The 15288-nt window shown below is 52.9% G+C and overlaps 6 protein-coding genes across 6 annotated transcripts; 3 read left to right on the top strand and 3 right to left on the bottom strand.

Moving 5' to 3' along the window:
* Nucleotides 1-2094: 2094 nt before the first annotated feature.
* Nucleotides 2095-4015, top strand: LTS14_010060 (uncharacterized protein; the record flags this gene model as incomplete). Its single annotated transcript, XM_064842737.1, has 3 exons — nt 2095-2504; nt 2557-3134; nt 3183-4015. 3 exons carry the CDS (start codon nt 2095-2097, stop codon nt 4013-4015), a joined length of 1821 nt encoding a protein of 606 aa, XP_064689734.1.
* Nucleotides 4016-4751: 736 nt separating this feature from the next.
* On the top strand, nt 4752-6367 carry TPN1_2 (Vitamin B6 transporter; the record flags this gene model as incomplete). The annotated part of the gene is made up of 2 exons (XM_064842738.1): nt 4752-5407; nt 5476-6367. 2 exons carry the CDS (start codon nt 4752-4754, stop codon nt 6365-6367), a joined length of 1548 nt encoding a protein of 515 aa, XP_064689735.1.
* A 381-nt stretch (nt 6368-6748) lies between these two features.
* GLG2 (glycogenin glucosyltransferase) lies at nt 6749-9037 on the bottom strand (the record flags this gene model as incomplete). Its single annotated transcript, XM_064842739.1, has 3 exons — nt 6749-7126; nt 7197-8945; nt 9008-9037. 3 exons carry the CDS (start codon nt 9035-9037, stop codon nt 6749-6751), a joined length of 2157 nt encoding a protein of 718 aa, XP_064689736.1.
* Nucleotides 9038-9840: 803 nt separating this feature from the next.
* On the bottom strand, nt 9841-11022 carry GST2_2 (Glutathione S-transferase 2; the record flags this gene model as incomplete). Its single annotated transcript, XM_064842740.1, has 6 exons — nt 9841-9887; nt 9942-10295; nt 10498-10580; nt 10635-10829; nt 10882-10908; nt 10970-11022. The coding sequence occupies 6 exons, from the start codon at nt 11020-11022 to the stop codon at nt 9841-9843; spliced, it is 759 nt and encodes a 252-aa protein (XP_064689737.1).
* Nucleotides 11023-11779: 757 nt separating this feature from the next.
* LTS14_010064 (uncharacterized protein) lies at nt 11780-13644 on the top strand (the record flags this gene model as incomplete). The annotated part of the gene is made up of 4 exons (XM_064842741.1): nt 11780-11946; nt 11994-12505; nt 12561-13169; nt 13217-13644. The coding sequence occupies 4 exons, from the start codon at nt 11780-11782 to the stop codon at nt 13642-13644; spliced, it is 1716 nt and encodes a 571-aa protein (XP_064689738.1).
* Nucleotides 13645-13765: 121 nt separating this feature from the next.
* Nucleotides 13766-15109, bottom strand: HUT1 (UDP-galactose transporter; the record flags this gene model as incomplete). Its single annotated transcript, XM_064842742.1, has 3 exons — nt 13766-13980; nt 14060-14850; nt 14907-15109. 3 exons carry the CDS (start codon nt 15107-15109, stop codon nt 13766-13768), a joined length of 1209 nt encoding a protein of 402 aa, XP_064689739.1.
* Nucleotides 15110-15288: the final 179 nt, after the last annotated feature.

Below are 15288 nucleotides of genomic sequence, written 5' to 3' on the forward strand. Positions count from 1 at the left end.
GCTCCGAGGGCCACAAGCGGCGGGCCTCTTAGCTGACAAGAAGTTCTGTCTTGCTGAGAGTCTAAATGGTACCTCAACTCATGATGAACGACAGGCACGTCCCAGCAACCCCAGATTGGTCGACACCACCACGTCAACAGCAATATCACGATCAGGATATAAGCCACGGCGCAGTACGCTGCTAGCACCTTAACGATCAAATTCAGTCGATGCAGTTTGGACGTCAGTCGCCAGAACATCAAGCAGAGGCAGCCTTTCACCGTCCAAATGACAGTCAAGGTGAACATTTCCATGATCAGAGTCTGCTTGCTGCCATAGATGGTTTGCTGTCGTTCGATGGGCGTGAGTGCTTGGGCTTGTTCAAGCGACATGTAGTTGCTGCCATTTTGGACGACCTCGTTGGCAGACCAAGTGAAGGCTGTGAGATTTGCCTGCGGATATGGTCAGTTGACTGATTTTCAGGAAGTAGTCGGAAAGCAGGGTACCAGGACGAAGAGCATGGCATACTCTTCGATCCACAATCGCTTGATAGATCCCTCTTGTATCATCCTTGACCATCTGCGTGTGACGTAGGTCAGTACTTGTTCTTCTCACGAGCTTGTTGATACCGGCGAGCTTACATTCGAGCAAAGATCAGAACGACGCCTATGGTGTTTACCGTCCATGACTGAACGAGGATCTCTGTAGTGAACAGCATGATACTTGAATTATGGTAATCGGGCCTGCAAAGCTCAGTTCGAGGATACCATCCGCTCTAGTCCTGCATTCAAAGCGACCGGAAAGCTTACAGTATGATGAAAACCAAGTCCTGCTGTCAAAGGGGTGGAAAACTCGTCGAGACGGGAAATGGTGGAAAGCAGTAGGAGACAGAGGTGTGGATGAGTCGTCGATCCCACATGGCCAACGAACAGGCATCGAAAGCTGGGCGATGTCTACATACCGTCGGTGGCTGTGTTCTGCCCCTGCAGTAGATGTCTTATCGTTCAGAAGCGATCAGGAATGCCATTCCATCCTGGTCGACCGAAGTCGTGCTGGCGTGCTCACGCTGTCCAGCTTTTATTGCCGCAGTAGTAGGGTCGATGTCTCGAAGACTTGATACGTGGAAATCTAGTTCGAGCTCCAACGCCCGGTAAGCAGGCCTTCGCAGCTAGTGTGTTCGCGCCTTCGGTGCCATAGTTTGTGCTAAGCGAATGGGAAGTACTGGAAGTGGTGACTTGGCTTTTCGGTGTCCTCCGTCTCGGCGTAGGATGGAAGCCTATGCGTAGACTTAGTGTGGTTGTAGCACGCGAGGTATGGCTTTCATGGAGGAAGCACTTCATGCCCACTACTTGCTTCTCATCCGCGAACATAAGGCTGTGAATGGCAGCGTCCTGCGCTTGATGCTGACTGCATAGCTGAGTAGACGGTTGACGAGACAGCTGAGACCTATTCGTCAGATGACGAGCGGTAGCGAACAGGCTCGCTTCAGCCCGTCCCCCAAAGGTCGGCTTGATCCAGTGGTACACGATCAGACTGCCAAGTCAGCAGTGAGTCAGCGAATCGCAATCGAACGACCCTCATCCTCCCTGGCCGCTGGCCTGGTGAGCATGACTAGTGACATCTTTCCGGCCACAAAGCTACCTCACGGAGCTAGCTTCAAGTATCAAATGTGCTCTTATAAGTCGCCGGCGTACTCGTTCTCGCGACCATAATATGGCGGGTGACTAATGAATTCAATCGTGAGCGATAGCCATTGATCTTGGTCAACTGGCTAGATCTGAGACTGATTCACACGGAATCATGTTCGTGCTGAGAGCGATCTCAAGTCTGGAGTATGAGGAGGAACTTGCTTCTGTCCTATCACTTGGCATCCTTCGGTGTCTGTCGCCCCGAAACCTTCGCGGGCTGGCTACGATCCACGCGTAGCTAACATTAGTTCAGACCGACTGCAGAGTCCAGCTCGTCTACATGCAGGTCCGGCATGTTGCATGATCTCCATCGGCAACAACAGAGTGCTGGCGCAAATGGCAAGCTTGTTGCTCTGTCTTGACGTGGCTCGAAGATCAGACCAGCAGCTTGGGCAGTGTCTTGTGCCCGATCAAATCCGACATTATTATGTCTCATCCACAGCCTGATCCGCAAGTACTGACCGTGAACGAATTTGTATCTCGCAGCTATGACTTCCTCATCGTGGGTGGCGGAACGGCTGGTCTCGTTGTCGCTGCCCGCTTGAGCGAACGGTCTGGTATCTCTGTGGGCATTATTGAAGCTGGCCTGGCTTCGTGGGACACCCTTGCCATCAATGTGCCAGGTAGATATGGAGAGACCATTGGGACCCATCAAGACTGGCAATATGAGACTACCGCACAACCTGGTCTTGGAGGTAGAAAGCTCCCCTGGCCTCGAGGCAAAGTACTCGGTGGCACCAGTGCGCTGAACTTCATGGCATGGGTGAGACCGAATGCTGAAGATATCGATGCGTGGGGAGAGCTAGGCAATAAAGGCTGGACTTGGGCAGAGCTGGAGTACATATTCCTATCATTGTCGATCGATTACGTTCCTACTAACAAATGATAGACCATACTATCGCAAAAGCGAACACTTCACCGAACCCAGCCCTGAGGACAGCAAGCAGCACAAACTCACGTTCGACAGGAAAGCGCTGGGTACTGATGGCCCTCTGCCTGTGACCTATTTGCGGGAGTACTCGGCCTCTCATCAATACTGGCACGACAGTCTCAACTCGCTTGGCATCGAAACGAATGAACATCACTTCTCTGGCTCAAATGTTGGTGTCTGGACTAACATAGTGGCCGTCGATGCTAAGAATGTCTCGCGAGCGTACTCCGCCACGGCGTACTATCTACCCAATGCTGGAAGGAAGAATTTGGCACTCCTAACGGGAGCATCTGCACGTGAGATTGTGCTGGAGCCGTCCGGCGATCATTTGGTTGCCAAAGGTGTACGCTTCCACCACAACGGGCAGGAGCATGTTGTTCGAGCGTCGCGAGAGGTCATCTTGTGTGGTGGAAGTGTTGCCTCTCCGCAGATGCTCGAATTATCCGGCATTGGAGATCCAGCCATTTTGGCCAAGGCGAACATACCTGTCAAGGTGGCAAACCCGAACGTCGGCGCGAATGTGCAAGATCATATCAGTATGTTCATTGCTAAGAGACAAGTTTCCCCTGCTGACATCGTGACAGTGACTTCACACATCTTCGAAGTCAACCCGTCCGTACAAGCACCGGAGGACTTACGTACAGATCCCGTTCTTGCAGCTGCAGCTGATGTACTCTACGGCGACTCTCAGAGCGGGCCACGCACCATCGTACCGGGCTCTTACTGTTACCTGCCACTCTCTCACTTCGTCCCTGTCGAGGAAGTAAAGGCTCTCGGTAGTCGTATTCAAAATTCGGCACAAAAGCATTGCATTCGTTCTCGACGACTGACTGAAGCTCAGCGGCTCGGCTACATTGAGTACATCTTTGACATCGGCAACTGGAGTCCTTTCTGGCCTGCTGAGAAAGGCAAGAAGTACGGCACACTTCTGCAGATACTGCAGTACCCGTTCAGCCATGGCTCGATACATATCAATCCGGAAGATCCACACGGCAAGCCCATAATTGATCCTGAATACTACGGTGGGGAGCATGGCCAACTTGACCTGGAGATCCATACCCTTTGCGCTGAATTTGGCCAAAAGCTCGTGGCTACACCTCCGTTGTCACAACTCATCGTGAAACCTGTTTCACCATCCGCTGAGACGGCGACTAGTAAGCAAGCATTGAAGCAGTGGGTTGTCGATAATACCATCACAGACTGGCATCCTATCGGCACGTGCGGTATGGGTGGGAGCGAGGGCATCAAGGGAGGTGTTGTTGACGAACGATTGAGGGTGTACGGTGTCAAGGGACTTCGTGTCGTGGATGCTAGTATCATGCCTCTACAAATCAGCGCTCATTTACAAGCGACAGTATATGCGATTGCAGAGAAAGCGAGCGACTTGATTTTGGAGGATCTGGATCGGCGTACTTGACTGGTAGGCGTTGCATACCACCTTTGATGGCAAAAGTAGTGCTTTTACTCCATGCAAGGGGTCTTGGAAAGGAGCTCTTACACTCGGTGTATGAGCACTCGTGGCAACGAACCTTTTCTTCCAGACCCAAGATCCTTCACCAGAAGCTACAAGCCGCACCAGCGATTACCTCGTCCACTTGGTGATGGGAAAAGCCTCAGAATGCCAAACAGAATCCTTACTCAACGAATCAAATATTCCTTCCTTGTGTTTCCTCGATTGGAGCCACGAGCTCAGATGCAAGATACACTGTGCACCTGCAGTCCAGCCAGCTCGGTAGTGGCTGATCTGGTGGCTTGCGGGGATCATATAGCAAAGGATCTAGTGCCGTTGTGAGAGCTAGGATGCATGCTTTGGCTGCAGCACGCTAACACGAAGGCTTCGTTCGACCGGGGCCGGGGCTCGTGCCTGCCTCTAGTTGCTTGGCTGGAGACAAGTTGGACAACGATTTTGTTTGCGGCATATGCATGCACTGTGTGCATCTTGGCGTGTTGTTGTCCAATGGATGATCGGGCCAGGGAGCCACGAGGTGTTTGGTCCGGCGATAAGGTGTGGGAGCTGGCACATGCCGGTCTGGCACTTGTTGGTTTCAGTGTTGAGGTGAGGTGAGGGTGATCTTGTGTGACCTTCTCGTTCCTACTTCCTATCATCCCACACTTGATCTCCCTTGCCACTCCTCCTGAAGTCTACAGCAGCCATGGCATCGTCCCCAGGTCTGACTGTCTCGGAGGAGAAACCTCACCTGCATGGCCATGATGCCGAGAAGACGACCCCCTCGGGTTCCGACACGGATATCGAGCTCAACAATGGTCGCAACAAGAAGTACTCGACTCTACGACACATCAATGCCAGGATCGAAGGGCTCGCTGGCTTTGAGGCGCGCGGCCTTACGCGTGTGCAGGAGGATGAACGACAGCCTGCTTCCTTCATGAGTATGCTGCAAATGCTACTCCTCTGGTTCTCGGCCAACATGACGATCAACAACCTCGCCGTCGCAATCCTCGGACCTATCACGTATGGCTTGGGCTTCGCGGACTCAGCATGGTGTGCGGTCATCGGGGTCTTCCTTGGAGCATTGACGACGAGCTACATGTCTACCTGGGGTGCCGTGAGTGGGAATCGAACGATGGTCGTGACGCGGTACTTCATGGGCTACTACCCTTCCAAGATCACCACGCTGCTCAACATCATCCTCATGGAGGGCTACTGTACCATTGACTGTATCATCGGCGGCCAAGTCCTGTCAGCCGTCAGCGGAGGCACAATGACCATCGCCGTCGGCGTCATCATCGTCGCCATCATCCAATGCATCATCGCTTCCTTCGGCCTCAAACTCTTCCACGTCTACGAACGGTAAACCTCCCCGTAGCACACCCGACATCACTGCTCGGATCATTTCACTGATACGATCACGTCTACAGCTTCGCCTGGCTCCCCCAACTCCTCGTCCTCCTAATCCTCGTCGGCGTCTCCGCCAAAAATTTCAACTCCACCCTCGCTTCCTCCGTCACCGGCTCGACCCTCTCCGCCAACCGCCTCTCCTTCCTCTCCCTCTGCTTCTACGTCCCTAACTCCTGGGGAGCCGCGAGCTCGGATTACTACGTCTACTACCCGTCCAATACGCCCAAATGGAAGACTTTTGGCCTCACCCTCGCGGGTCTGAGTCTGAGTTTCTGGTTCGTGGATTTGGTTGGTATTGGGCTGGGGTGTGGTGTTGCGGCCCTACCGGCTTGGTCAGATGCTTATACTACTTCGTCTGGCGCGCTGATCTCCGAGGGTTTCAGCCCTCTAGGCGGCTTCGGGAAATTCTGCTCTGTCGTTATCGCTTTCGGCGTCATTGCCAATGCGGTCCCGGGTGTCTATTCCGCAGCCATCGGATGCCAGATCATGGGACGCTGGGGCCAGCTCCTCCCGCGTTGGGTGTGGGTCGTGGTGCTGTGCTGTATTCAGCTCGTATGCGGCGTTGCCGGAAGGAATCAGCTGTTCATTATCTTCACCAACTTCCTGGCACTCATGGGTTACTGGCTTAGCGTCATGGTTTGCATAGTGCTAGAAGAACACCTCATCTTCCGTCCGAAGCTTGATTGGACGGCCTGGGCCGATCGTAGCGCGCTGCCTGTTGGTGTTGCGGCGTTGGTGACTTTCTTGCTTGGCTGGATGGGCGCGATCCTGGGCATGTATCAGATCTGGTATGTCGGTCCGCTGGCGGCGTTGGCGGGAGATGCAGATGTGGGTATGTGGGTGGGATGCGCATTCACGCTTGTCAGCATTCCGCCTTTGAGGTGGTTGGAGCTGAAGAAGTTCGGGAGGTAGTGTCAAATTTTTCCATAGATTGCAATCAGTACATACTAGAAGGTCATTCCGAGTGTGCATCGATTCCGTTCGGCGTAGAACGTACCGTGGACATCCTGACTGCCCGTCCAATGAACAGAAGCGAGTGTAGCGAAGAAGGATTGGGAAACTCCCAGTGCCCATCCAAGGAACACAACCCAGTGCAAGGGAAGATCCATGATTGAAGTGCTGCGTACCCTCCACCACCCATCCTACTCTCATATACAAATAAGTAATCTGACAGATCGCTGAACACATGCCCTCTCCCAATTAAACGGCCTGTTCCCTTGAACGAACCGCATTCACGACTACATACGCTGCACGAATGCCTAACTCTCAGGAATCGCTCAGATAAAATCATCATCATGGCGCAATACCCTCCCCCTCATCCATCCTCTCAGTCGGACTCAACACCGCGTCTTGTACGGCCAACCCACTACCCCTCGTAGCCGCAGCATCGAAAGCAGGCTCACTGAATGTCGGCGCGGCTTTCGCGGCATTCTTCTCTGCTGCGCTCAAGAGGAGGGTGGAGGTCGCGGGGTGGTCGCCACTTCCCGATCGCAAGGAGTGATGCGATGTCATCGTTGGCGCTGACATGGCCGTCGGTGCTATCTCCTCCGGGATTGTTTCGGTAGCAGAACCGGGCATTTGGCGTTGGGGAAGGTTCTTCTTCGGGAGTTTCAGGTCGCTGGGGCCGATGAGGGAGTTGCGGCGTAGTTCTTCGAGTTGATGGTCGGGGTCCTGCGAGTCACGACTCTTGTCAGCATGCTATAGCCATCTCTGCAGGATGACTATGGATGATGGGACTCACCCAATCCCCTTGCTCCACCACCCCCTCCGCACCCGGCAACTCTCCCTGCCCATCCCTTTCAATACCCCAAAAAGTCGGTCTTCTCCGTGGCGCAGGTGTGACAGGTAAACTTGGTCGTTCAACTGCCGAAGGGAAGTCGGTCAGAAGTAACGACTCTCTTCGTTCCCGTACCTGCTGTATCAACCGAGTAGGCTCCGGCTCGTTTGAAGGTGAAAGTATGGATTGCTGGCCAGGTATCCCAGCTCCAGGTTTGGCAGGTGGCGATGTGATGGCGGATGTGTCGTCTTGTGAGGGTGAGAGGACTTGGACTTTTCCTCTCGTTTTCTGGAAGCGGGTCAAGGCGCGGACATAATCATCGATGCCATTGACTTCGTCCCAGGCGTTTTTGTTCACGCCGCCAAAGCCAGTCCATGGTGCGTCGTCGACCTTGATCGTTGGTGTTGTTGGCGTGAAGTCGAGGTCCTCATCATCATTCGTCACTGCAAGCTCATCTCCGCCCTTGAAGTCGTCTTCCTCCTCTTCAGGCTCTGCAGGCTTCTCCTCATCACCCCACACTCTCGTTGGAGCTGCGTCGTTTCTCTCCTCCCACGGGAAGATGGCAGGTAGTGGTTTCGATTTTCCTGTGGGGACTTGATACCACATATCCTTCGGCGGCTCCGGGTAAGCAGCCGGTGGCCTAAAGGGCTGCGTGTCGGAGCTGAACTCGTAGACTTGTGATGGGAAATTGGCGGCTTCGGGTTTGCTTTGAGTGGGTGGCGCGCGGCGGGTGGCATCCCACTCGGCATGTGGAGCTGAAAATCTCCGTTGCTCCGATGTTGGTGTAGGATGTACATTGCCTTGATCGATCGCTTCTGCTTTCGGTTGAGGCTCTGTGAAGGGCATTTCTGACGTCGAGGACAGATCCGCCGATTGCACAGGGTATCCGGTAGCATAGTATGCCGGCTCCGTCTCCTTTCGTACCTGATCGCGAACCGCGTCATGCTGGGCAGGCTCTCGTCGCCCGGTGCTGATGTATTCATACGCTGAAACTTTGAAGTGTCGATCATATACTGCCCACCACCGACTTAGTAATTCCTGGAACACACCAGGTGTACCCTTCCCATTACCTCGCTCCCTCTGCCAAGGCTTCTCGCTGCCGATGAAGTGCACCATACTGATATCGCTCTTGTAGTAACGATATGCGGGTTCATACTGGTAATTGGCGGAGGGTGTGCAGTTGTAGGTGAAGCTCAGCCTCTTCCACCGCTTATGCTCATAGTACTGGTTCAGCAGGCCCTGATCTGCGCCATCGAAACTGTCCCCTGCTTTTGCTATCCCTCTCAACGCCCAGTAATCACCCTTACGTGGGGTCAAGGCCATGACGCCCGTGTTGAAGATGTCCGGCCATCCCACATCCGGTGCCGCAGCAAAGTCGTCCGGCAGTGCGAACAGCTCGTCCGGCGCACGCAACGCCACCACGTCCGCATCCACGTAGACGATCTTCCGGAACTGGGTCAGGCGCCAGAGGTTGATCTTGGTAAAGGTGTATAGCAGATCGGGCCGATTCATGAGGTAGAGATTTGCTGGACTCGGGTTGCCGATGCGCTCGATCGGGATGACATAATTGTAGAGGGACTGCAGCTCTGAGATAGTGCTGGGGCGGAGGCTGTCTTGGGTGATCAGGCAGGCGAGCTTGTGGGTGGTGCCGGCGTCGCGGAGGGAGTGGGCGAGGACCGCGGCTCCAGGAAGGTAGGCATCGGTCATGACCAGCTGTGGGCAGTGTGAGTTATTTATCACACCATCACACCATCACACATATGTCTTGCACTCACTGTACAGTACACACCTTCGCCGACCGCCATGGCGTTGTTGTGTAGCCCAATGGCTTCTGCCGTGTCGACTTCACGATTGTGTTGGGTAGTGGGCGCTTTCTTTTAACGATACATCGTGTCTCGCACTCCAATCTCTCAACACTTTCTGCTTTGACGCAAAATGGGATTGTTCACGTTGCAGTTCAACAGTCTTATGTACTCCCATATATACTACCCAGCAGTGAAGACGACTCCGCACCTCTGTCACATGGCGATAACAATGGCGCTTAATCCATAGCTTCGCTTGCTAGACTGCAGAGAGCTTCACGCACAGACGCTGCACGGTGACGCGAAATATATCAAAACCCCACTGCTCCATCGTCCACTTCTCCACTCCTTCACCTCACCGCACGTGCTCATGTCAGCCACCTGCAATATGACCGGAGATGTCTGACAGCTTGCGCGCAAACGCGAGCTTAGCATTGTTGACGACAACCCTGAGAATAAGTACGTATATTATCAACATGACCCAGCCTTGAGAAGGTGTTCCAAGCTTGGTCCGCCCGGACACTCTGACTTATTTTAGCTTCATCACGACTCACATGGTTTCGACAGCAGCGCCGGCGCCGCTATAAAGCAGACAGCATACTAAAGCATGATCTCATGGCCGACGGATGCAAAGGACGTGCCGTCCATGTCTGCCCCCCATGGCCAGCATTTTTTGGAATCCGGCTTATTGTCGGGAACGATGTACACAGGGCACACATGACTGTTGCACACAATTGTTGCGGCAATCTACGCTTGGCATATGCTTGGTCGACAGTGCACTCTGTAAGGCCATAACATTGAATCGATCACTTTTGCGTACGAGCCTTGTTCTTCTCGGCATCATCTTTCATCCCTGTCGTGCTATCGTTAGCCAACACTTCAGAAACTATCACAATGCTTCACTTACCCTGCTGCACCCACGCCCTGGACTGAGCAGCATGCTTCTCCATCTTCTCCTTGTCAGCAAGCAGCTCCTTCATCTTATACGGATCTGGCACATTCGCTCCCTTCTGCACCGCGGGTCTCCCCCACATCCTGTCCTCCCATGCCTTCAAGTGCGGGTAATGCTCGACCTCTACACCAGCCCATGGGCCCGCGGAGATCCAGCCCCAGTGGGCAATGTCAGCGATGGTGCATTTGTTGCCAACGATGTAGTCGGTTTTGGCGTCTGCTAGATGTTTGTCCAGGACGCCGTAGAGACGCCGGGTCTCGTTTTGGTACCTGTTCACGCCGTATTCGATGTGCTCTGGTGCATAGCGGGCTAAGAAAGTGTTAGTATGAACAGCATGGATGTCTCCTGCAATGCATCAGCCTCTCGCGCTTACTGAAGTGATTTGCTTGGCCTTGCATTGGTCCTACGCCAGCATTCATGAAGAAGAGCCAATTCGTCATCTAACATCGGATGTGAGCAGTCGCAAAAGCAAAAGTCCGGGAGTCTGTCAAGCTGACCTCGATATGCTCACGGCTTCCTGGAGGAAATGAAATCTTGTGGTCTTTGTCGTAGCGATCCACAAGATACTGCATGATGGAGCCGGATTCGAAAAGACTGTTAAGGTATGAGCAATTGATCTCCGTTGCTGAGGACACAAGACGAACATACCGGATGGTCTTACCATCAGTGAATTTGTCTGTCAATGCCGGGATACGTCCGTTGGGGTTGATGTCGAGAAACCATTGTTCCTGCGATGTTGAGTCAGTTGATAGATCCTGATACCATTTACAAGCCAGCATCGGGATAGTGCATGCCTTCTGAGTGTTCTTTGAGATGTCGATCTTCGTGAACTCATATGGCAGACTGTTGTTCACTTAGTGGTGTAGGATTGGAAGTCGTGTTTTGGTAGACTGACCCAAGCTCCTCAAGAGCGATCGAGATTCTGTCAAGCAGCATTAGATCCGCATCGGACTGAGGGGGTAAAGGTGTGGTGAGACACGTACTTCACGCCGTTGGGCGTCTGGGTAGTATAGAGGTGAACGTCGGAGCCCGACATATTGTATCACTGCTGAAAAACGGGCACTTTTCTATCAACGATCGAATTGAAGGAAACAGATCTTAGGGACGATGGAAGAACAGTGTATTGTAGAAGATTGTCACTTCTTACTTCTCACTTGCTTTGAAATACCGCCCCGCTTCAAAAGGTGCACGTCAGAAATGATTTCATCTCAAATCTCCGCTCTCCATCACCTTGCATGTCTTCGACGAGTGTATTGCCATCATCTTGACCTCGAATGGTTCCCTTCCAGTACACAACGACGATCCGTGCCATCTCGCTCGTTCACAACGAACACATCCTGACAGCAGGAGGCCCACACTCGCCTCATGAGCACAGACGTTGTCAACCATCTCATCCTGGTCGGCAGATCGACGCTTGTTTTCGAAGCGAAATGCCTTGTCGGATCACAACTTTGTAACTGACAACGATATATCCCCTTTGAAGTGCAAGACGCTGCCATAACTTCGAGCTCACAGCTCCCAATGATAGGACTGCCGTGGAACCTGTCCCGTTGCGTCTCCGGGCTTTCATAGCCATGGGAAGAGATGAGCATTTATATCTCCAGTCGCCACGCGCATGCCGGCCTAAGGACGACCGCTATAACGAGCCGTGTATAATTGTTCCAGTCGAGCACTAGTAGCTAGCGCTTTACCCTTGCAAGTACAAATGCTCCAGAGTATAACGACTCAATTTCTCCTTGGCCTTTCCCACCAAACAGCTGGTTGACATTGTTGACTACCATCCTTGGCCCATCATGACTTGTCGCCAAGTCATTGCGCTCTGGTCGCTGTTAGCTACAGCTTCCCTGTCACAATTCGTCCCAGCACCAACTGACCTCAAAACAACATCAGGAAACAATTACACGGTCCGCTACAAGCAAGTACCGGATGGCATCTGCGAGACCACGCCAGGTGTCAAGTCGTGAGTACCTTTTCTTGCTGCTCATAGGCCAGCCAGCACTGATACAGGTCCGAAAGCTACTCTGGCTACGTGGACGTTGATGTGAACCAACACCTATTCTTTTGGTTCTTCGAAGCCCGCAACGTGGATCCCCAAAACGCTCCTGTGACACTCTGGCTCAACGGCGGGCCGGGAGATCCCTCGCTTGTTGGCCTCTTCTCTGACAATGGCCCGTGTTGGATCGACTATGACCAGAATGTCCAGTACAACAAATACTCCTGGAACAACGTCAGCAGTATACTCTACATCGACCAGCCCACCCAGGTCGGCTTGTCTTACTCCGTACCAGTCAATAGCTACATGGACCCTGATACTGGAGACATTGTAACTGTGCCGAACAGTAGCTGCCCGGATTATGCTCCTGACGGCTCATGCGGGACCTTCTCGAACGGCAACGTTAGCTTGACTGCCAACTCGACTCCCAACGCTGCACCCAGTGTGTGGAAAGCTTTGCAAGGGCTCATGGGTGCTTTCCCGCAATATGCTCGTAATGGTGTCCACCTTTCCACGGAAAGCTATGGTAGGCTCATGGAAGGTCTTTGTGTCAAAGGTCTGTATGCTGACGATGAATGTAGGAGGCCACTACGGACCAATCTTCGCCGAGTACATTGAACAACAGAACGCCGCCGGCCATGGCCAAAAGATCAACCTCCAGTCGCTCTCCGTCGGCAACGGATGGTACGATCCGCGTATACAGTACCCAGCCTACTATAACTACACCGTCTCGCCGGGAAATACATACGATTTCCAGCCTTACAATGACACAGTGTCTGCTCAAGTCTACAACGCCTTTTACGGGAAAGGCAACTGCCTGGATCAACTCAACGACTGTAATGCACGAGGTATAGACGATGTCTGCAGCGCAGCCGATAACTTCTGCTATAACGTGGAAGCCATCTACGATACTGTGACGGGGCGAGACGAATATGATATCCGCGAGCTGTCGCCGGATCCTTTTCCCTACACGAATTTCGTGGCGTATCTCAATACTGAGAAGGTGCAGAAGGCCATAGGTGCCTACACGAACTTTACTTACGCCGTCACGAACCTTGGTGCTGGTACGACGGCTACTGCTTTTGGGACGACGGGTGATGATGCCCGTGAGCTGGGCATTGTTGCTGCGAACCAGAAGCTGCTGAAGCAAGGTGTTTCTATTCTTCAATACGCTGGTAAGGGAGTCATGAGTATGTGCAGCTGCTTGGATATGATCGCTGACGTTGTTGAAAATCAGGTGATGCGGATTACAACTGCAACTGGCTAGGCGGCGAAGCTGTCGCTGCTGAGATCAGCGCTCCTGGCTGGAAGAACGCCGGATATCAGAACCTTACCACATCCGACGGGACCGTACATGGTGTCGTCAAACAAGCCGGCAACTTCTCCTTCGTGCGGGTCTACGATGCCGGACACTCTGTTCCTTTCTATAAACCTGCCGTAGCACTGGATATGTTCAGCCGCATGTTGGCTAATACTGATATTGCGACTGGGAAGCAGAAAGTCACGGCTCGGTATTTGAGTCATGGGCCGGCGAAGAGCACTTATCATAATGGTAATGCGACTATTCAGGTGGATGTGGTGGATCCTAGCTGTACCTACGATACGAAGACCAATGTACCGGACTGTCCGGGCAATGGGACTGCATCCAGTCGTCGACGGGCATGAGGTGGCGGGAGAGATCGGTGGGTTTCAGGCTGTATATACATGTGTCTATATCTTCACCATTTATATAAGATCTCACAAAATCTGCTAGGGTGATCATGATCGAAGCATCTGTTACCAACTTTTACATCTTCTTCTTCCCAGCCTCCTTGGCTTTCTTCTCGCGCTTGCTGAGCTCAGCTTCGATCCCGATTCCGCCGAACACAAGGCCCACGCCGAGCCATTGCATTCCAGTCAATGCATGACCGAACCATACGACTGAAATTATCATGGTGAAGATCTTCCGCGTTACTGTGATGGTCACTAGAAGTAGGGAGCCGAAGATGGAAAGGGTCCGGACTGTGATTGTCAGTAAGCGTATTGTCATGTTGCTTCAACGGGCAAGGAGGAAGAGCAGGGAGACAGAGTGCGGACGTACAGATGAACACCTGGCCCATGGCGCCACAGAAGGCGAAACCTAGGATATCCCATCCTACAGCCGGGTGACGTTGGATGAACGCCATTGCATCCGCCAACTCCCCGGTCGAACTTCCCAGATCCATGCCGACATAATGACCTATCCCCGTCGCGGCTAGGTATGGTGAGAGTAGGAGATAGGTGATTGTAATACTCGTCGACATGATGTTAAGTGCGCACATCATCTGCTGTCCAGTATACGGTCGAAATCGGGCATAGATGTCATCTTGTGTCGTGTTCGTTAACCCATCGAAGAGAAGGTTGATACCCAGAAGCATAAGCCCGTAGAGTGAGTTCCCGTCCGCGCCCTTCTTCTTCTTGCCACCCGTCGATTGGTGCAGGGTGAATATCGCCACGCCGGAGGTCACCAGCGCCACCACGGCGTACTTGTAGAAAGGGTACCGTTTCCCGTACAGTGTGACGTGGAGAAACATTACGGGCAAGAGTTTGCAGGATTTGGCCAGAATGAAGGTTATGTAGTCCACGTGTTGGAGGCTGGCATAGCCGAAGGGGGACGATAGCGCGCTGCAGCCAGCTACAAGGAGTAAAGGCCAGACGATCTGCCTACTTGGGTAGATTGGGAGGTCGCCGGACTTCTTGCGTGAGATAAGGACGTAGATGTAGCCTAGAGTGGCGGCGAAGGCGGATTGGACGGTGTTCATCACGACTGGGTACTTGAAGATTTCTTTCTGGCCTGCGAGGGGAGCGTAATTTGTGGTTGTTATTCGCTCTTGGAGAACACCCCATGTTAGGCTGGATTCTCGATTAGAATGTCATCCTTGTGATGTGGCTAATAGCGGTCGTCTTACAAGGAGGCGTAGATACCTCCAACACATATAAGAAGATTTACTGTGTTGGACGTTTGCTTGGCTTCTGATTTCGTGGCGAGTGATGCATCGTGCTTTCCAGCTTGCGTACTTCCTCTTACTCTATCCTCGAGTATGCCATTGGCGTGTTTGGCAGCGGAGCCATTGGGTTGTCGATGGCGGGCGTCGCCGTTGAGTTGTGCCATTGTCGATATCTCGGGGTGTTGTCCACAATACGAAACTTGGCAGGGATCACGAGCGACTGAGCAATGGCTAGGATTGTATGCGTCAGTCTCCTGTACCGATGGAAGAAGATATATGGTAAGTTGTTCATTATCGAAGTCGATTCAGGAGACGCCGGCGAATAGATCTGCCGAAGATGCGC

This window comes from Recurvomyces mirabilis, assembly GCF_035927965.1.
Source record: "Recurvomyces mirabilis strain CCFEE 5264 chromosome Unknown scaffold_36, whole genome shotgun sequence".
Lineage (NCBI taxonomy): Eukaryota > Fungi > Ascomycota > Dothideomycetes > Mycosphaerellales > Teratosphaeriaceae > Recurvomyces > Recurvomyces mirabilis.